This window comes from Protopterus annectens, chromosome 12.part0 (assembly GCF_019279795.1).
Source record: "Protopterus annectens isolate FY-2018-M chromosome 12.part0, PAN1.0, whole genome shotgun sequence".
Lineage (NCBI taxonomy): Eukaryota > Metazoa > Chordata > Ceratodontiformes > Protopteridae > Protopterus > Protopterus annectens.
The window spans coordinates 396,510,903-396,532,419 of record NC_056746.1 but is presented as its reverse complement, the minus strand read 5'-3'; the positions used below and the strand labels follow the sequence as shown (position 1 = coordinate 396,532,419).

The window sequence follows — 21,517 nt, the reverse complement described above, 5'->3', positions numbered from 1 at the left end:
AATATTTGTGGGTCTAGCTTCCACTCGTGGGGATCTTTGATGTTTCTGCTTAGGTCGTCTGCCAATGTGTTTTTCTGTCCTGGCAGGAATTGAGCTTGTAACTGGACTAGGTAGGCCAGAGCTGTGTTCCATAAGATTATTGCTTGCCTGCAAAGAGGGTAGGAATGTGTGTCCCCTTGTTGTTTATGTATCACATTACTGTGGTGTTGTCCGTCTTTATTGCAAGTTGTCCTAGCTGTAGTAGATCCTTGAAGGCTGTCAGAGCTTTCTGTACAGCTAGCATCTCTTTTTGGTTTATGTGCAGTTTTCTTTGTTCTGCAGTCCATAGGCCTTGAATGCACTGCCCTGCCATGTGTGCCCCCCAGGCATAGTCTGAAGCATCTGTTGTGATAGTTTGCCTGGGTGGGGGCAAGGTGAAAGGCTGACCCTTGTTGAGGTGACATGCCTGTGCCCACCGCAGAAATTCCTGTTGAAGGCAGGGAATGAGACATATCACTGTGTCCAAGCTGTGGCTGTGTTGAGACCATAAGCTTTTTAGGTACCACTGTAATTTCCTCATATGCATTTCTGCAAATGGTATTATCAGAATGCAAGATGCCATGAAGCCCAAAGCCTGCAGAATTTTTTTTGCAGTTAATTGGGTCTTTGTTGCCATTGTCTTGAAATATTGAGTCAGTTATAATTGCTTGTCTGGTGTAAGATAAGCCTTCTGGGCCGTTGTGTCCAAGCTGGCACCAAGGAATGTCATTTTTTGTGAGGGTACTAGTTTTGACTTCTTTTCGTTTACTGTGTACCCCAGACAATTTAGTAGATGCTTCACAAATGCCAGATGTTGTAGAAGAATGTCTTTTCTTTCTGCTTGGATGAGGCAGTCGTCCAGGTATGGATATATTTGAATTCCTCTTTGTCTGCAGTATGCAATTACTGGTGCCAGGCATTTTGTGAATACTCTGGGTGCAGTAGATAAGCCAAAGGGCAGTGCAGAGAATTGATAATGGGTTGAACCTGCAATGAAACGGAGGTATCTTCTGCAACTTTGTCTGATAGGGACATGCAGGTATGCCTCCTTGAGGTCCAACGTTACCAGCCATGCTTCCTTGCCCAACATGGGAAGTAGCTGCTGTAGTGTTAGCATCTTGAATTTGGGAACTTGTAAGTACATCTTTAGAATTGAAAGGTCCAAAATTGGTCTCCAAGCATTTTCTTTTCTGGGTACTAGGAAGAGTCTTGAGTAAAATCCTTGGCCTTGCTCTTGAGTTGGAACCCTTTGAATGGCTCTCATGGCCATGAGAGCTGCAATTTGTTTTTGAGCCTCTGCCCTTTGATTTTGTGGCAGGTTTGGCATTCCTCTTTTTATTGGCAAGGTGTGGAAATGGAATCTGTATCCTCGTAAAATTATGTCTAGGACCCATTTGTCCTTTGTGACCATGTGCCAGTTGTCTGCAAAAAGTGCTAGTTTTCCCCCCAGGGGGGCTGACAAAAGAGCTTTGTTTGGCTGAGGTGCAAGTCATTGAGTTTGCCTTCTGGTGGATTGAGACCTGTCTTCTCCTCCCTTCTGGGTTGGAGTGCCCCATTGGCGAGGTTTATACTGAGCTTGTGGTTGTCCTCTGCCCCTTGGGCGCCTGTATTTACCCCTCTGAGGCCTGTCAGTGGCTGGAAAGGACCAATTTTTTGTTGGCCAGTTTCTGCTGAAGCGAGGGGGTTGTACTTGTAGGAAATCTTTGACTGTCTGCATTGATTTTGCCTTATCTTCCATTTTCTTTAAAACTTCTTCTGCTTTAACACCAAAAAGAACATCCTGCTGTAAGGGAGCATCTAGTAGTTTTGCTTTAACATGATCAGGCAGACTTTGTTCCTTTAACCAGGCATGCCTACGTATAACTGATCCAGTGACAGCTGCTCTGCAGAAGGCCTCTAAATAATCAAACCCACATTGTAAGGTATGTCTGCCCACCTGCTCGGTGGTGTGCAACAAATCCTGTACTTCTTTCAATTCAGATTGTTGAGGAAGGGTGGTTATCTTTTGTTTTAACTCTGAGATCAGAAATTGCTGATACTTAAGCATATGAAATTGATAGTTTAATGCTCTCATAGCTAAAGTGGCTGAGGTGTAAACCTTTTTCCCCCATCTGTCTAGTGCTCTTGAATCCCTTTCAGAAGGTACTGGATTTTTAGCCATGGAAGCCTTAGCCCCCTTGGGACCCTGGGAGATAGTCTCTGGGTCAGCTACTGGGCTTTTGTAAAGGAATTTGTGGGAATCAGGTATTCTGTAGTATCTGTCAGGCTTGGCCGGGGCAGGAGGTAGAGAGTCAGGGTTGAAACTGGATTCTAAATAGACATCATCCACAATGTCCAAAACAGGAGGGATGGCTAGGGTCTGTGTTGGGGAGTAAAAGAAACTCTCTGAGCCTTTTCTTGGAATCAAAGTAATCCTGACCTTCCCAGTGAAAATGTTCCCTCATAGTGTGTAAAGTTTCCCCAAAAGAGTAGTCTTCTGGAGGGGAAGCTGAAGGAATAGAGTCCTCAGCATCAGAATCTTCATAAGGAGAGAAGGAATAGTCTTGGTCCTCAGAGGAATCCGAAGAAATAGACAGTTGTTCAGAGGAAGCAGAATCTTCCTCTTGTCTAGGCCTTTTGTCAGGAGGAGGCTGAGAACCCCTGATAAGAGAAATCAAATCTTCAGCCATCTTGAGCATCTGTTTCTTAGGCATAGGGCCTTGAACAGGAGACTGAAGTGAAGACTTTTTCGATTTAGAAGGAGTCTTCGACTTGGAAAACGTTTTGACTAAGAGTTGTCAGTCTGAAAATGCCTTCAGAAACCGATGGCGTTTCAGAAGTACCGACGTCCTTGGAAGGTAAATCGTCGGAAGGGCCTGAAGTAAAAGGCTGCGTCGGCCTAGTACATTCCGTCAAAATATCTGTAGCGGTCTCGGGTTCCAGAACTGTGGTAGTCAGAGGCTGCGTTGGAGCCTCACTGATAACCGGAGAACCGGAGACCGGATCAACCGAGGCCTCGGAATCGGGCTTAGGCCTGGGCTGTCGGTCCTTGTCCCTGCGCTTTTTGTGCACGCCGGTATTCGGTAGCTCCGACGGCATGGTGTAATTAAATTTTCTACCAAAAAAGTGTCGTGCGAAATCAAATAGTCTTTTAATAGTATGTTTATTAAATCTAGCACAAAAATGACAAGAAGTGACGTCGTGATCAGGGCCTAGGCAAGGTATGCAATAAGAATGAAAATCCTTATGAGGTATTTGCTTCCCACAAGAAATACAATTGTTAACTTTTTCTGACATTGGTCTGAGGCAAGAAAAGTTTCCCCAATGGGGTGCTTTATAGAAGACTTCGGTCTGAAATTCGAATTCGAAAATCTCAGGAGTCAGCCGACCGGCACTTGCGAACTGCTTCTTCTTCGGGCACTGCGCGGCAAGAAAGACTGAAGAAAATGGCGTCGGTTGCAATATATATACCCTGGCACACTGACGTCAGGGATGAGGCGACAGCAACCGACGTCGGACCAAGACTTTGGAAATCCGGCCGACTGCGGGACCGCCTCACGACAGGATAACCCCAAGTGTGATGACTGCAGCAGGGTAACACGATGAACATCAGACTGTCAGCTCCGAAGTCAGTGGAGCCGAAGTCACAACACTTTCTGACTTTTTTCCTTTCTTTGTCCTGGATTCTGAGGAAGATTTGGACGATTTGCTGGCCCCATCCTGGTCAGACAATGCCTCTGAGAAAGGGTGTTTGATAATACCCCTATCAATTAACTTCCTCTTCCTTTCTGCAAGCACTCTAGTAGAAAAGGAGTGGCAGCTACTACATGACTCCTGCAGGTGCACCTCACCCAAACAGTATACACACTACACACGGGCATCCATAACTGACATCTTTTGTCCGCAGTCTGGGCATTTTTTAAACTCAGACTTTAGATGATTTTCCTTCTCTTCAGACATAGTACTAACTACTATTCACAAAATCAAAGAGAAAAAACACACTATTAACTATATAAGACAGTTAAAGTCAGGGAGGATTAATCTAATTACCTACACACAGCACACAGCACACAGCACACACCACCCAAAATGGCAACTAGTAACAACACTATTTAGCTATATAAGATAGTTAAAGTTAGAGAGGATTATAGCAATCCAATATCAAAAAGCCCAAAAGGGCAACTCTATCTAACAAGCTATAAGAAAAGGCCAAAGGTCAAAAGGCCGAAGGCAATCAGAAGATTTTTACTGGGAAAAGGGGGTAAAACAGAAAAACAATTGCTAACTAGATAAAAGTATATATTTATAATAGTAAAAGATATAAAATTCAAAAAGAAAACTTGCTGAAAGTTGAAAACTCCCAATAATAGTCTCGAGCAACGCTGGAAACCAAGAGATCTGTGCCGTGGCAAACTAGATCTGAGGTAATTCCAGCAGTGCATTGTGGGATATGGGGTTGGATCTCGAGCTTCTGGAAAACTTTGAGCTTGCTAGTCGGCTGTGTCGGCTCCGAACTCATCAGTGAAGAATGAACAGCGAGATTGAACAACTTCACATTCTTTCTTAGGTCAGCGCTATTTGTTTAAGGGGATAAAGTCATGACTAAAGTCCAGGTGACCAAAGTTTAACTAGTGGTTCAGGTGTTTGTTGGAGATGGGAGACATAAGAAAGGTATGATGAGACTGTGCCTTACCCATCTCTCTTTGACGGGAAGGATGAAATAACCGGCTGGTTGAGTAAGCTGTTTTTTGCATGGAGAGAAGAAAGGAATTCAGAGGCTAGGCATGTGGGAGAGTTCGGGCTAGTGCACAGTTAACACACTTGCCTTTGGTGTAGAAGGTCGTGGATTCTATCCTACACCAGGCAGACTGATTACTGACACTGCAGTGCAGCATGGGAGGATGGTGCTGCACTCCTGTGTGAGCCATCCTTCCGAAGAGACGTTAAACCAATGCCCGAACTGCTTGACCTATTGGTAGCTCTGGTGAATGTAAAAGATCCCATGGCACCTATCAAAGAAGTAGGGGAATTTTCCTGATGCCTTGGCCAAATTTTCCCTAGTAGTATAAAATACAACCTCGGCTCTCCCCTGAATAGAGGTTACTAGTTAAGTGGGACTAACCTGGCCAACAAAGGATAAATAAATAAATAAAACAGTGTTTCCATTTGGAGGTTGCTCTTCTATCACACCTTATTACATGTAGTGGCGTCTTTAAAATAAATCATCTCACAGGCCCCAGTGTAGGGCCTCTCAAATGAAAATCCCTGTTTGACCAAAATATGATGGCTCTCTGCTTCTCCACTCCACTCCTCTCTGACAGTGGCATGTTGTAGAGGTGACTGCAAAGACCTCTTGTCTGGAAGGACAGGACCCATCTAACTATAGGTTAACCCATGGTATCAAGGAAGGAAGAACTACGGCAGAAGCAGCAGGAACTGAAGTTAGAAATGTGCTTGCAAAAAAAAAAAAGTCTCAGGTTAGTGGGGTATGTAGGACACTTGAAAATGGTGAGAAGAAATGAAAAGAATGTGTACCAATAAGGTACATCAAAAACAGCAACATGCTTATCTAAATAAGCTCACTCCAGCATGAGCCCGCATTGATCTGTGAAGGAAAGAAAGGAAAGTAGAAGTTTTGATATTTCAGGCTGCAGAAGTCAAAAATTGGGGCATGATAAAGCATTAACATTAAGATCTACAGTTAAAGTAACTAACCTTCAAAAAAACCTTTTGATAGGGAACCAAAAGAGGTAAAAGTTGCAAGAAACACATTTGACAGCTTAGCTTTATATCCACAGACCCAGATCTGAGTTCTGAGTCATGTATGCCTTCTTACTGTAAAATCCGAAGCAGCATCCCCAAAATACCAGAACAGGCATTCTCTCTGCACTGTGACCATATTTTACCACTGGTGATTCCGCCTCCTCAGCAACCTCAAATAACTTGGCTGCTTTCTAGGGGATTTATCTGAAATATCTTTACTAAAACCATCAATTTGTTTTAGGATATCGGTGTCTTATACTACTGTATGTGCTTACTAGTTAGTTGATAACCTTGAAAAGCAATATAGCCTCAGTGCAAACTTCTTCTCCAAGGCACATTGTCTTCTTTATCTAATGTTAAGGTTCTTGGCATGGAGGTAATGTCCAATCCTTTGTTAGATTTCAATTCTTCAGTAGCAGGGTCATAAAATATAGCTATGCTTTTCTGGTACACTGTAAAATCCACTTCTAAACACAAGTAGCAAAATCTTGGTCATCATCAACAAATATGTCATTACACTAGTCAACGAATGATAGCACAGCAATAGACTTGAGGTTATAAAGTTTCAAAATCTATACATGTAACTACTCAAGATGAAAATATGCAGATCAACCACTAGCTTGTAAATTAATATTAATGGTGTCTCTAAACATCTCTGGTTAAACAAGTTGAACTCAGGGCTGTATCCCTCTGAGACAGTGGAACTGGCTAAGATTAAAGCATTCCTGTGCTATTTTTCTACAGTCCATCAGCACAAGTGCCTCTGACATGTATGGGAAGAGCAGAAGGCTCCCATACCTGATGTTCATGAGTCAGACAGCTGCTCTCTTGCTGAAAAAGAAAGTTCGGTACTTACGTATTATCGCAACCACATTTTTGTTGTTGCGAAATTGCCATACTGGGATCGAGACGATTTCTGTAAACAGGGTAAAGGATTATTCAGAGTCGTTTTTGATGTTGAGTAAGTGTACTTTTACCTGCAGGAAGCAAAAGTATTGAAAAAAAAAAAAAACCTGTTCACCATGCATTACACATGCACGCTTGATTCGTCATGGATGCTTGCTTTCTGAGGAATGGAAGTGGAACTAGCTGAAGATGAGTGGGTAGCCCTTCTGTTTTGTGTCTTTTCGGCATTTCCCGGTTAGGGGTTGCCACAGCGGAATTCCGGTCCGCTAATGATTGGCAGTAGATTTTTTACGTGCTGAGTTTGCCAGCCCTGATGCACAACCTTCAAACGAAGGTATGCCCATTCACGCATGATTCCACACAGAAGACGCTCTAGCTGAGAATCGAACGGCACAACGTCTTGCTGTGAGGCGACAACGCTACCGCAGCACCACCACCGCAGTTGGGTAGCCCTTTTGTTGATATCATGATTTACCCCCAAATAAAACTGAAGGTACTTCGTGGGTCAACGGCCTCTTCCCTGGCTGAGGGAATACTTAGAACAAACATGTTTCTCTTCAGATAGATAGTACAGTTTCATTGAATTTTTGCTTGACATTTTCACAGGCTCATCTAGAGTATCTGCAGTAGAAAACCACTGTATGGGGTTTTGACTAAGTAAAACAACCATAAGGTAATGTAGTTATTCGCAACCAGTTGTTAATCAGGCAGGATAACTGCAGGATATTATGGGAGAAAACTGTTTGGCTATGCAGACTTCCCTGCTGGAGCGTGTATTGTGATTAAGGCTTGGAATTTCATGTCCAAGTGTTATTTCCACCAATCTTCTGAAAAAGAAAGTGCAGCATGTGGAGTTGTAATAAGCGATATGCTGGCAGTAAAGTGCATAGAGAAACAACAACACTGTGTCTCAGTTATGACTAATTACACTCCACAAGACTGCATTCCACAAGACAAACTACTGGTACAGAGAACACACTATATGACATGTTTACAACTGTAATGAACAGATGAGATGGTCAGGAAGCAACTGGTACTGCTGTGAAAAATGTGGTTGCGATAATACATAAGTACTGAAAGTTCTTGTTTTAGCATCTGCTCAGTCAGTTTCCAGCTCCTGAATGTGTCCACCATAAGAATGAGTCTCAAAAGGAACCAAAAAACATGCAGAGTGAAGGTCAGACCCATGTGTATAGGGACTGAAGTCCAGTATATGGGATTTTCTTTCTGTCGAAATAAAGGTTTTGACAACTGAAATCTAGTGAAATTTATGTTGTTCAGATGAGATAGCTTGTCTCAAAACAAGCTCAACTCCATCTCTGTAACTCAAGAAAATATGAGGTAGTCTGAAGAGAAGGGAAGCCTGAGGAATCACCCTGGGGTATGAGTAGGAAAAAGAAAAACTTCAGCATCCACAGAGATAAAGGTACCCTTCAAATTAAAAGGCCAACAGCACATGTGGCCTGCCCTTTAGAATATTCAAATCACTTTAAGGGTGTTTTGTTTGTTTGTTTTACATTTTCAAGAGATTCCATCAGGTGATAGGAGACCTTCAAAACTTTGACTTCTAACTAATGTCTTTTTATTAAAATTGGTATACAGGCACGGAACCAAGACTGTGACCCAGATGACAAGAACTTGAGTGGACTCTGGGGTGCTGGTTGAGCAAGGCAAGGGGAGATGGGAGTGAGCAGCATATATCAGCTCATTCATTCTGAGGAAAGGGTGGTGTCTAGTCTCTTTCAGTAGTAGATTTTGTGAAGTACACGAGAATATTATGTGGTAACAGACTAGGGACATGCACTTGCTATCTGCTAACTATATTCAGGAATAGTCCTTTGAAGGGGTGTAGCTTCTTGGGCATGATCTATGTGCAAGCATGAACATCTTGCTGTTAGAAGAGCAACACTGCAGGACCCTCGTGTCACTCAAGACGCATGTTAGCTGTCAAATGCCAGAGTTAGGGCTTAACAGAAAACCTTCAACAGCTGTCTAGATGATGATTTCTTGCAGTCAGTTCCCACTTCCATTGAAGGGGAAATGACTGACTGACTGCCAGCAAGCAGTGGAAGATATAGATACTATTAAAAAAAAAAAAAAAAAGACACAATGAACAAAATTTACACTGCTCTTCCCCCAAACAAAGAGAAGTGCTCTGTAAGTGGATATAACTTCTGGGAGAACATAAAGGGCACAAAAGCACTTGCTAATAACTTTATCAAGGGATATCATATGGCCTCAAAAAGATTACATCTGGCATAGAAAACACTATCAGTTTTATACAGACTGCTGAAAGATGAAGCCCTACAATGACACTGCAAAGCTCATCATAGCAAGTGAGTTAGTTCAGTTGGAAAAGAAAAGTTTAGCAAAACAGTCAAGTTGATCTCTTTTTATAGCTTTGTACATCATCTGAGGACCACAACTTGAGATTGTATTCTCATGTGCTGGGAGACAGATGACAGCTGAAAAGACTGGATGAAGACTGATATCTACCTGGCTTGATTTCATCAGTGATTATGAATCCTGCAGCCTTTATAATGCACGTTACAATTACTTTCAGTTAATTGAAATAGCACTGTAGCATCAGTTGGTTTGGGCATGACAAAAACATTTACAGCTAGAAAAGGCATTTAGCTGCATCTTAACCTAAACTACCATCACAGAGTAAGGCCAAATCCAATTCTAACATTACTTAAACATCATTAATTATACCTACTCCTCCACACCAAACCACTGTTAATCCTGACTCATTCTAATGCAAAAAAACAACAGTATTTCAATTCTCCTTTTTAAGATCATCCTGCAATCTAGCCATTAACTATTGCATGGAATGTTTCCTTCTATTTAAATTATTACCACAATAAAGATGGGGTTAAACATATTTTCATTTTGGAGAAGGTATACCATTGCTAGTGATTTTGCAATTTCCAACCATTACAAGTTTCTGACCTTTGGACTGCCCCCTTCACAAGGCTCCATGTGCTGTTCTGATGCTGCATTTGCTGCGAACTCAGCTGCCAACTGTAGGTCTGAAGCAATGTTTCTTCCACCATAGCGGTAACCTGAAGATCCAGCACCACGAGGACTTGCTGGGCAGGAATTAGGAACACTGAAACCATTTGTAAATATAAAATATTCAGTATAACACAAAATAAACCAAGTCAATATAACAGTAGAAGAATATTCTCTACTGTAAAAAGACTTTTATAGCTATACTTGTTCTGAGGAATCTAATCTGGAGGGTCTTAAAATAATTTTACTAATGTATTTAAAGGAGCACAGCTGTCAAGGAAACAATAGCTGTAACCTGTCTCCTCTGCCACAAACATACCCTATAAACAAAAATCAATCTATAACTTGGCAAACCAAGGAAATATTTCACTATTCACATTTGCTTCTGCATCGCATTTTGCTAAGCTACACCAGCTACTCAGTACCTATCACAACTGTAAACGTTAACTAAAAAAGTAGCATTTATAAAGTCAGTTTCATACATACAGTTTTTGCAATGCAATATGCAGAATGCAAATAGATATGAAGATGAATTAATATATAAAACAGTGCTTTTCATACAAAAATATATCCCACTGCGCACCCAAAGCAATAGTAAATTGGTAGGACTTAGAATTTAATCAATTTACAATGGAATATCCACATTCAGTTACAAGCAGGTAAAACCATATATGCACATATATCTGTGTGTATGCATATACATATATTTTTGTCTTATATGTAAATGTATGTATATGCCCACACATATTACACACAAACTTTTCAGTTTTTCTAGGTATTAAAACCTACACAAGACATCTTGCCAAATGCTGACAACTAATATGTGCTGTAAGGCTAATATATAGATTGAACCTTTGCTTTCCTTAGCAACAGGATATTATTTAACAGTGTATTTTCTCTGTGCGGAAGTCATACAGCACAAGTGTTCTGCAGAGTCCACCTGCTTGTGATGCTCAAGGGAATCATGTTAAAGCACACGGACTCCTGAATGTATCAGAAGTGCAGCAGAGAACAGCATTTACCATGAGACTGTGACGGTGGTATCGATCAGCCATCCCCCATCCCGTCTGTAATTGGAGTAGAAATTCCCCAGCTAAACTTCTTGGGAGATAATCAGAAACAATTACTTTTACCTGGGACTGAATTTGTTCAAAGATGCACCAATGTGAGCTATGAAACACTGCTAATTATGTTGATAAGTACAGACTCTTGGGCTTGCAAGTGTACAGGATCCCCCCCAGCATTCCTGCTCCATTTTATCTCCCATTTGTTCCAGGTACCCTTGAATACCTCACAGCTGATTTGCAATCTACCACTGCCCCCAACAATCTGTTCCAGGACTCACAGCATCCTTCTCTGTAGAATGGCAGCATCTCAAGCTTGTCTTACACTTTCCTCATTCCTGCAGTCACACAAGCCTCTGCCTGTTTCAATTTTATCCCTCCTATATATGTGATAATGGGATACTATCCATTTTACATCCTCCCTTTCTCTCCTCCCTCCCAAAGGCATGCAACAAACTCTCATCCTTTGTTCATATCTACACGCGTTCATTCTCCTTCCTGCACTGTTCACATTTCCAGTACTGCGTGTCGTCCTCCTTTCTACACACACACACACACACACACACACACACACACACACACACACACACACACACACACACACACACACACACACACACACACACACAAAAAATACATTAATCCCCCTTTTCCTGTAAGATTACTGGAATAGAATAAAACAGAACAAAGTATTCCAAGGAGTAGGGTCACTGTTCACAGCATTTATATTTTCCTTTGATTCCAAAGTGAAAAAAAACACACTTTCTTGCACAATCACATCCACAACTTTTATCTCCTTTCAAGCTGTTCCAGACCTCTATGTATACTAGCCCTTCTCCATCACAAAATTGCAATAATTCTGATGTTAGCAATGGACAGGCAGATCTTGCTTTCCACTCCCAATATGAACCCAACATCGTAAACGAGCAACGATGAGCACCTCTCCTAAAGTCGTAATATTTTTTTCTCAAAATGTTCTATGCAAGCACCCAACCTGGACCACTCCTTTCCGTTCTCTTTTAACTTCCTCACCAACCTCCTGTAAAGCAAGTATCAAAAGGTCATAATGAAGCCCAAGTACAAACTTCCTCACCAACCTCCTGTAAAGCAAGTATCAAAAGGTCATAATGAAGCCCAAGTACACCATACCCATGCACTTTCTCTTACCCCACACACAGATAACCCTAAATGGATCCATCTGTAATATGCCTTTGCTGCATGACTGCACGGTACTGCCCATCCACAAGGGGGAATAATATTCAAGATGCCAGTTGCCTTGCTCCATGGAAGCATCAATGGTACAGCAATTTGCATACTCACCTAAGAAGCCAGGAACAGCATAAAGATGCCAGTTTTACACCCACACGAGCCTTCTGGACTTGTGCTCCAATAATGATACAGCAGTGTGGCACAAATAGGAGGGTGCTGTACTTCTGAGATGTTGTACTTCAGATATTACATTAAACAAAGGTCCAGTTGACTTGACTTGGTGGTAGCTTAGGTGCATATTAAACTTCCTTGGCATGTAATGAAACGGAAGAGAGTTTCCTTTTTTTATTAAACCCAAACAAGACATTAGGCACTTCAAAATAAACAAAGATTATTAACAAAATATATTACTACATATTATGTGTACTGTGACGAAGTGGGGTGTTGCCAGCTATGCTAGGAGAAGTAGGGCAGTGGAAGTGTAACATATGCCAGCACAGTTAACTCGAATTTTGTAAAGAATTATATGTCATTTGTATATCAAACTGATTTGTACAGATGCTTGTGCTGAAAATGTATTTGTAAAGTTGCTTGTGTTAAAAATGTATCAACAGTGTGTCCTGCTGGACAGAAAAGAAATACACATTTCTATCAGACTGTACTGTTGTAAATAGGACAGTGGCAGAGATGAGGTTAATCTCATTCCTGCTAACTTTGAAAAATAGCAATAAATTAAATTAGTTAATTTAGGTCATACAGATTGTATCTTACAGTTCTGACTGCAGCCAGAGACTAAATGTCTGCGCCAGAGAATGGTTTATTAGCTCCTGTAGGAAGAGTGAAGTGTTTATGGTTTTACTGCTTCCAGATGCTGTAACACATCTCAGCAAAGCTCTATCTGTGTGTATGGTAACACATGTGCTAAATTCTGGTTCAGTTTCTAGCAATGGGGGTAGCTTGGGAACCAGAACTCAAATGACTAGATGTATGTGACATCATTCTGTAATCTAAGACAAAACCTTCCAACCTTCCAAAAGTCTATCTCAAAAGTTTCTATCCAACCCTCATAATATATCACTCACTACTATCTCAAAGTGGTGATATTCATCGCAACCCTGGCCCTTCCATCCCATTATCTTCTAACATAAGATACACCACAACCCCAAATACACCATGCTCCACTAGAAACATTTTTTGGCAACAATAAATATACATAGCATTTGCAACAAGCTCACAGAATTCCATACCTGGCTAGAGCAATACTCCCCCAGACATCATAGCCATCACTGAAACTTGGCTCAAGCCACATATATCAAACACAGAAATAGTCATACCAGGTTACAATATACTACGAAAAGACAGACTTCTAAAAAAAAGGTGGTGGGGTAGCACTAGTCTATCGCAACTCATTAACTATTGCACCTTTCCTAAAAAACATACCATCCTTTAACAATCTGGAAACAGTCATAACCGTAATACAAATAAGTGACAATAAACAGACCTGCATTGCTTCCATATGTATTCCACCGGGGCAAAATATCCCGACCCTTGAAGATTTCCTCTCCTGGACAACACATAATATATCCTCCAAAACTATAACAATAAGGGATACAAACAAACTGGTAAAACCGAGAATTAAACTCCCCCAACAAATAGCATTAATCTCTACAAATACATGCAGCTTATCACATGCTCCACCAGAGTACAAAATAAACAACCTAAAACAACCCTTGACTGGATTCTTGTATCACATCCACACAAATTCACTAACTCAGGTTCCATCCCCGATTCCCTGAGTGATCACCTACCTGCTTTCACGTATAGAACCCAAACCCAGGTACCAAAACCCCATATCTACAAAACAACAAGAAACCTCACTAAGTTCAACCCATCAACATTTAACTCCATTCTAAAAGCCCATAACTGGAGCCCTCTATATTCTCTACAACTAGATGACGCTGTTAAGTATTTTAACAAAATCTTTCTAGATACCCTTAACTCTCTTGCCCCTACATGAACAAAAAGAATCAAAATTAGCCATGCTCCACAGTTAACAAAATCTACAAAACTACTAATTTTAGCTAGGGATAGAGCCTGGAATGTCTGGAGCAGTAACTAGACACTGACAAATGAATCTAACTTTAAATAACTCAGGAACCAAGCGAAAAAACTAGTCATCAATGATTAAAAAAAATATATATATATATATATATATATATATATATATATATATATATATATATATATTTATTTATTTATATATATTCCTCAAAACAACTATCCACCCATAAAAACAACCCCCAAGAATTTTTGGAAATCTGTATCCTTTTCTCCCCAGTCCCAGAACCACTCCAAATCCATCTCCATCCCCTGACATGACCCCACAACATATAGCCCACACTTTCAACTCTCACTTTATTGATACCATCCTTAAACCCATTCCCGAATACCCTACAAACTCAAATCTATACACCACCAATAATATAAACATCAGGCAAGCAACCATACAAACGTCTTCCAATCATCTTGCATCCAGAAACCCATACTTTCTCCCTAAAACCTGTTCCCACCTCTCTAATTAAAAACTTTTAAAAAACTGAAACCCTGTTCCCTATCTGTTGACAACCTCCCCCCAGAATACTTGAAAATCACTGCTAACGCTACAGCATACCCCATCAGTATTCTTATAAAACTGATCCATCACTGAAGGAATCACCCCATAAATCTGAAAAAATTTAATTAAAACTCCACTCCATAAAGGCAGAAATACAAATGACCTTACTAACTATAGACTGATCTCTCTTCTTTCTCCACTCTGCAAAATATTAGAAAATTGCATACATAGTCAACTACCCAAACACCTCATAAACAAACCCCCTTCTCTCCCCAACACAACATGATTTTCGCCCAATCCATAGCACCACCGCTGCCTCCTCTCCTTCACAGACACCTTGACCACAGTTTTAGACACAAGTCTAATAACTTTAGTAGTCCTGTTGGACTTATCAAGGCATTCAACACAGTGTCACGTATCAAACTACTTAAACAACTGTCAGAAATAGGCTGTTCCCTACATATGCTGTCTTGGTTTGCTAACTACTTACACAACAGACAACAATCAGTGAAATGGCAGAGCAAACAATCTACCTATCTGCTAAATAAAATAGGAGTTCCCTAAGGGTCCATCCTCGGACCCCTGCTCTTTAATATTTTCATAAACAATTTACATCTAGTGTACCCTCAAACCACACTCGTCCAATATGTGGATGACTCCACAATCATATCCTCCAATAACTTTCAAGACCTCCTAAAAATAACACAAAAAGTATTTGAATCCATAGAAACCTGGCTTAATGACTCTCAATTACTTCTAAATGCCAAAACAACTAAACTACTTATTTTCTCTGCCAAACCAACCTCTCAAGACTTTAAAATTTACTCATAAGATAAAACAGAAATTTTGGTTGTTTAATCTGCAAAACTACATGGTATAACAATAAACGATAAACTCTCCTATGAGCAACATATTCTTAACACACTTTATGCTAGGTAAACTCTACAGCAGTAGTCCCCAACTACTGGGCTGAGTACTGGTACCAGGACGTGGATCATTTGGTATTGGGCTGCCAGGCACAGAGTGAAACGAAAAACTGAATGTGTATATGAGTGTGTATGAGTGTGTATGAGGGTGTATGAGTGTGTATGAGTGTGTTCATGCATCTGGCTGCATGTATGAGTGAATGCCATGAAAGCAGAATGTATATTTGTGTGAAAGAAGGAGAAACTGTGTGTGTAGGAGACAGTGAGCAGTGAGATCAATCGAGCCATTATTTAACACTCACTAAGCAGCGCTTTTGCTGTTTAGTGAGTGTAAAATAAAAGTCAAGGAAACCAAAAAAAGTGTGCGTGTGTGTGTGTGTGTGTGTGTGTGTGTGTGTGTGTGTGTGTGTGTGTGTGTTATGTGTTTCTGTCCGCATGTGTAAGTGAATGCGTGCATGAAAGCAGAAGAGTCCGTGTGTGTTTTTCTGTCTACATGTGTGAGTGAATGAGTGCATGAAAGCAGAAGACAGTGTGTGTGTGTGTGTGTGTGTGTGTGTGTGTGTGTGTGTGTGTGTGTGTGTGTGTGTGTGTGTGTGTGTACGTGAGTGAATGCATGCATGAAAGTAGAAGAGTCCGCACGTGTGTGTGTGCGCGTGTTTCTGTTTGCATGTACGAGTGAATGCGTGTATGACAGCAGAACAGACTGTGTGTGTGTGTATATGTGTGTGTGTGTGTGTGTGTGTGTGTGAGAGAGAGAGAGAGAGAGAGACAGTGAAGAGTGGGAGTGATCCCTGGCAGCAGCAATGAGGTTTGCGTACCTTTCAACCATACCACTCAAACTCCAGCACAATAAATCTGGACACATACCTCTCAATCTCTTAGAGCAAGAAATCTGGGCAAAGGCCCAAAAATAGGGACACTTAATTACTGCATTTACAAACTTAGAAAGTAGATAGAAATACGGGTTTTGCATTAGCATGCATTTTCTGTAGCGTATGAAGTCTGAAACTCAACTGTTATTATTTTCTGACGTTAAACCTCAATGATCTGCCAGTGATTTGCCAGAAAACAACAATTTTATGAGAAACAAACCAAAAATTATGAGGCAAAAATCTGGGCATTCTGCGAAAATCACTACAGTTGAGAAGTATGATGGACAAAGCCAAACAACAGGGACAGATTTTAAATATTGCTCTTAGAAAGTCAATAAGGTTGTCATTAGGTTTAATTACCTCTCGACCATAGTAGATCAATGTTATGCTGTTAAGCACTTTTCTTTTTTTGGTAATTACTGACAATTGTCTTTTTATTGTACTTTGAAGCTTTTCTCCCCTCCCTAGTAAACAAATGTCAAATAAATAAAATATCATGCACTTTATTATGCGCACAATGGCCGATCCATGGAAAATTTTCTTACATGAAACTAGTCCTTAGTGGAAAAAAGGTTGGAGATCACTGCTCTACAGGCATCAAAAGTACATGGATGGACCCATAAAAATAAGCTGGCCATGTCTTTGCTACTTCCCTCTCTCTTTTACGGTACTCCCATCTTCACAAACTTTCACTCCTCCCTCTTTAATGAACTACAATGCTGTTACTACAAAATTTGCCTCCAGCTTGCCACACCGTACCCCACCATTGTCAAGCTAACAAAATGCTTAATTGGTATGAATTCTCCCAATACCTCAGTTGCACCCAACTAACTGGCTCACAAGCTAGTATATACCCCAGAGAAATGCCCTGCTCTACTGTCAACCTTTCAACCCTATACCGCCTCTAGAAATCCGCGGTCCACAAATAAACAACTTCTGATCATATCAGAACCAAACAAAAGAGCATGACAAAGCCTATACTCCTATTCCATGTACATTACAGAATGATCTACCAACATTTTTTACTTTGTTAGATTCCCTTAATGATTTTAAATCCTCACTAAAAAGCTACTACGTTAACAGCCTCACATGTCCTAGCTCCCTTAATACCAGACCCCCATACTTTTCTCTTTATTACTCCCTCTATCCAAAGCTATAACCAACCACTAATGACCAATCCACCTACTATTTCTCCCTAACTCTTTCCTTGGTTTAAAAAAAAAAAAAAAAAAAATAGTGAATGGGCACTAGCGTATATCTCAGTTTTTAAGGCAATGTACTTAACTGAATTAAATATAATTTATTTTTTCTACAAAACATCTCACCTTCACCTCTATGTTAAATAGAAGGTGCTACAGTATTTGTAAAAAAGTTTGCTATGATGTGATAATTGTTGTCTATATTTTTTTGTATAGTTCAAATTCTTTCTCTTCTAAAACTATGTAACTACCTATCTTCTGTTATCTGATGTTATTTTACTTATTGTGGAACTTTTCTCCCCCGGGCCTCCACTGAAAATGGGTTTCTGATCCAGTGGACTTTCCCAGTCAACAAATGTCAATAAATAAATAAATAAATAAATAAAAATGATGGTTTAATACCAGGTGAGAGAGAAGTCTCTGAGCACTCTTTTTTTGGAACCTGACAAAGAAAGACCCCTCAACCCACTTCATCTTGCCTTGCTATAGTAAATGACCAGGGAATAATAATTCTTTAGAGCAGTCAGGAAAATATATTGAGATTAGTTAAGTACTGTTCTCTGTATCTGTGTGAATCTATTCATCTGGGTTATTTTAATATTTCTTGTGATTAAAACCCTGGTGTTTATTATAAATAAATATTTAGTATTTTAATGTCCTTTTAATATTTATTAATATATATATATTTACACTTTTCATTGTGGCTAGTCCTTTAGGGCATATTTTAACCTTTAAGAGTACTTGTATCTATTTGGTGACTCTCTGGCTACTCCTTAAAACCTTACAGCACTGGTCAAACACGATCATTTGTAGTAATATTAACTTCACTCAGTATAATTGGGTACCCTTGTAAGAGCCTTAGAGTAGTTGGCTTTGGAGTGTCTGGTGGCAATAAATACCTTGTAGCCTGGGCAGACATGGGCATAGCTAGTAAATCTATGCTAGCCTTTCCCAGGTGTGTGTGTGCATGCAAATCAAATCTCCAACAGTGTGTGTGTGTGAGCTGCTTGAAGCAGGGACAAGAAGCACTGGTTTCACAGAGAGGATGCTGGAAAACTTGGCTTGGACACACAGCTTAGGACTCAACTCTACAGCTGTTCCAATGGGGTGTCTCAGTGGGGCCCTGGAGAGAAAGCCAGACCCCGGATTGAGTCTGTTCTCTGTGTGCTCCTAAAGGAAATTGTCTTGATGCAGAGAGCTGTATCTAGAAGTACTGTGTGTATCTATTTTTGTTCGAAGTGAACAACCCTCTCCAGTGTCAGTGGTGAGGATTCAGGCTCCTTGACTACTGGCCCAGAGAGCGTACATCACATGTACATACATAAAATTATTTATTCCTTACTTTTCCTTTATTGCATTCCATACTATTTATTTTGTTTATAATTTTTCTGTTTTCCAATTTCTTATTACAAAAGACATTTAAGCATCCATTTATTCAACGTTTTGGTACACAGTCAAACCATATTAACAAACTTATTTGACTTCCCCTTTTATACCCAATAACGTACGCTTTCCATATCTACAAGCCTAATCTCTTAAATACCCAATTTGTCCTACGTGAGGGGAATAAAACTTCTAATTCTACTGCAATAAAATGTTCTACAGTCACATAACTGCATTCTTTAAATAAACAAATTATTCTGTTTGATCTGTAGTGAGAGTAGTGAACAGGTGGAGGAGACCCTGGAGATATGCTCTAGAGAGAAGAGGAATGAAGGTCAGCAGGACTAAGACAGAATATATGCGTGTGAATAAGAGGAAGGATACAGGAATGGTGAGGATGCAAGAAGTAGAGGTGGCTAAGGTGGATGAGTTTATATACTTGGGATCAACAGTTCAGAGTAATGTTGACTGTGGAAGAGAGGTGAAGAAGAGAGTACAGGCAGGATGGAGTGGGTGGAGAAGTGTGTCAGGAGTGATTTGTGAAAGACGAGCACCAGTAAGAGTGGAAGGGAAGGTCTACAAGAGGGTAGTGAGACCAGCTATGTTACATGGGTTGGAGACAGTGGCATTGACAAAAAGGCAGGAGTTAGAGCTGGATATGGCACAGTTAAAGATGTTAGGATTTGCACTGGGTGTGTCGAGGGTGGACAGGATCAGGAATAAGTAGATTAGAGGGTCAGCCCAGGCTGGAAGGTTTGGAGACAAAGCCAGAGAGGCAAGATTACGTTGGTTTGGACATGTGCTGAGGAGGGATGCTGAGTATACTGGGAAAAAGATGCTAAAGATGAAGGAAGCTACCAGGTAACAGGAAAAGAGGAAGACCTAAGATAAGGTTTACGGATGTGGTCAGAGAGGACATGCAGGTGGTTGGTGTGACACAGCAAGATGCAGAGGACAGGAAGAAATGGAAACAGATGATCTGCTGTGGCGACCCCTAATGGGAACAGCCGAAAGAAGATGATGATTTTGTTTTGTATTTAACATTGGCTTTAGCAGGTATGCTTCCATGTAAAATCATATAAAAGGTATGTTAATCAATAAACTCTCCTCTTTTCTGTACAAGTTATTAATTTGTTTACTGTGATACTCCCACACCTTTTTATTATTCCAGTCTCTATATTTTACCTCCATTCTGAAATTTTCCATAATCTTACTTTGCTCTCACAACAAATCATGCAATGCAAGTATCCTACTCCTTTTTTCCCTATATAAGCACTTCAAAATGCTTTAGATTTAAATATATTTAGCAAAAAAAATCAAAATTTTTGATACTATTAACTAAAAAAATGCATCAGTGCAAACTGAAAGAAAATTACACAATGAATAATGTCTGAACCACCAGTTTCTTCACTCTTATACAACCAACATGCCCATTTTTACTAAGTCTCAAACCCATATTTGTAAAAAGCAAGGTTATACTACTTCAGTTTCTAATTCAACACAGATAAGACTATGATTTTTAAAAAGTTATGTACTCACAATAACTTTCCATGTGTATTGTCCATTTTTGCCTTCATTCTTACTAAGTTTGGTTCAGATCTGATACTCGGATCTGTCTTGGCCTTTTTTTCCAGCTCGAGGTCCTCTGCCAGGTCGTGGCTCACTCCCAATCCCAGCACACACTGGAACTATCCCCAGATCCTGTTTGCCCTAAACTTATAAGGGTATGCCTAACTCTAAGGAAGGATTCAGACGCTGATGAAGAAGGGCAGAGGTCAAGGGGATCCAATTTGGTTAGACCCGGTCTTTTAAGACTGAGAGAAAGGGAAGGGGGAAGGAGAGTGGGATGTAAGAATGAAGGCAAAGATGGACAACACACATGGAACATTATGGTGAGTACATAACTTCTTTATGTGATGTTGTCCTATCTCGCCTTCATTCTTACTAGCACCTCTAGCACATTGATTCTTGGGTGGCTCACGGGAGAATATTCCTCACAACCATGAATCCAAAGGAAGCTCTATTCCTGGAGGCCAAATCAACTTTGTAATGAGTGATACAAGTATGTGGTTTAGTCCACACTGTTGCGACACAAATAGTGTCAATTGATACCTTAGCTAGAAAGGCTAAAGACCTAGCAATGGCTCTCATAGAATGGGCCTTAACTTTTTTTGGAAGTTCTTTATTTTGAGACTTGTAAATAAAAGTTATACAATCTGAAAGCCACTTAGAAAGCGTAACTTTAGAGATCAAGGATCCCTTCTTTGAATCTGAAAAATAAAAACAAATAACTGATCAGATTTCAGAATTCAGCAGTTCTATGTAGGTAAAATCATAACTATGTACATCCAGTTGATGTAACATGTACCCTGCTTTGTTTTCATAATTTGGGAAGAAAACTAGTAACTCAATACTTTTGATTCGAATTTGTTTCTGAAACCAACTAAGGTAAAAAGGAAGGGTTTGTTTGCAAAGACACCCTGTTTCTCTGGAAGAACAAATAAGGGGGCTTTATGGGCAATGCTTGCAACTCTGACACCCTTCTAGCAGAGGTGACTGCTACCAAGAA

At 40.3% G+C, this 21,517-nt stretch overlaps 1 protein-coding gene across 3 annotated transcripts in view; it reads right to left on the bottom strand.

Moving 5' to 3' along the window:
• The window catches only part of FOXK1 (forkhead box K1), a 1,462,137-nt gene that overhangs the window by 779,077 nt on the left and 661,543 nt on the right, over nucleotides 1-21,517 (bottom strand). For all 3 annotated transcript variants that reach the window (XM_044089495.1, XM_044089496.1, XM_044089494.1), the window contains exon 3: nucleotides 9,619-9,778. In XM_044089495.1, the coding sequence (XP_043945430.1) occupies nucleotides 9,619-9,778 (160 nt within the window). The remainder of the gene's footprint in view (nucleotides 1-9,618; nucleotides 9,779-21,517) is intronic.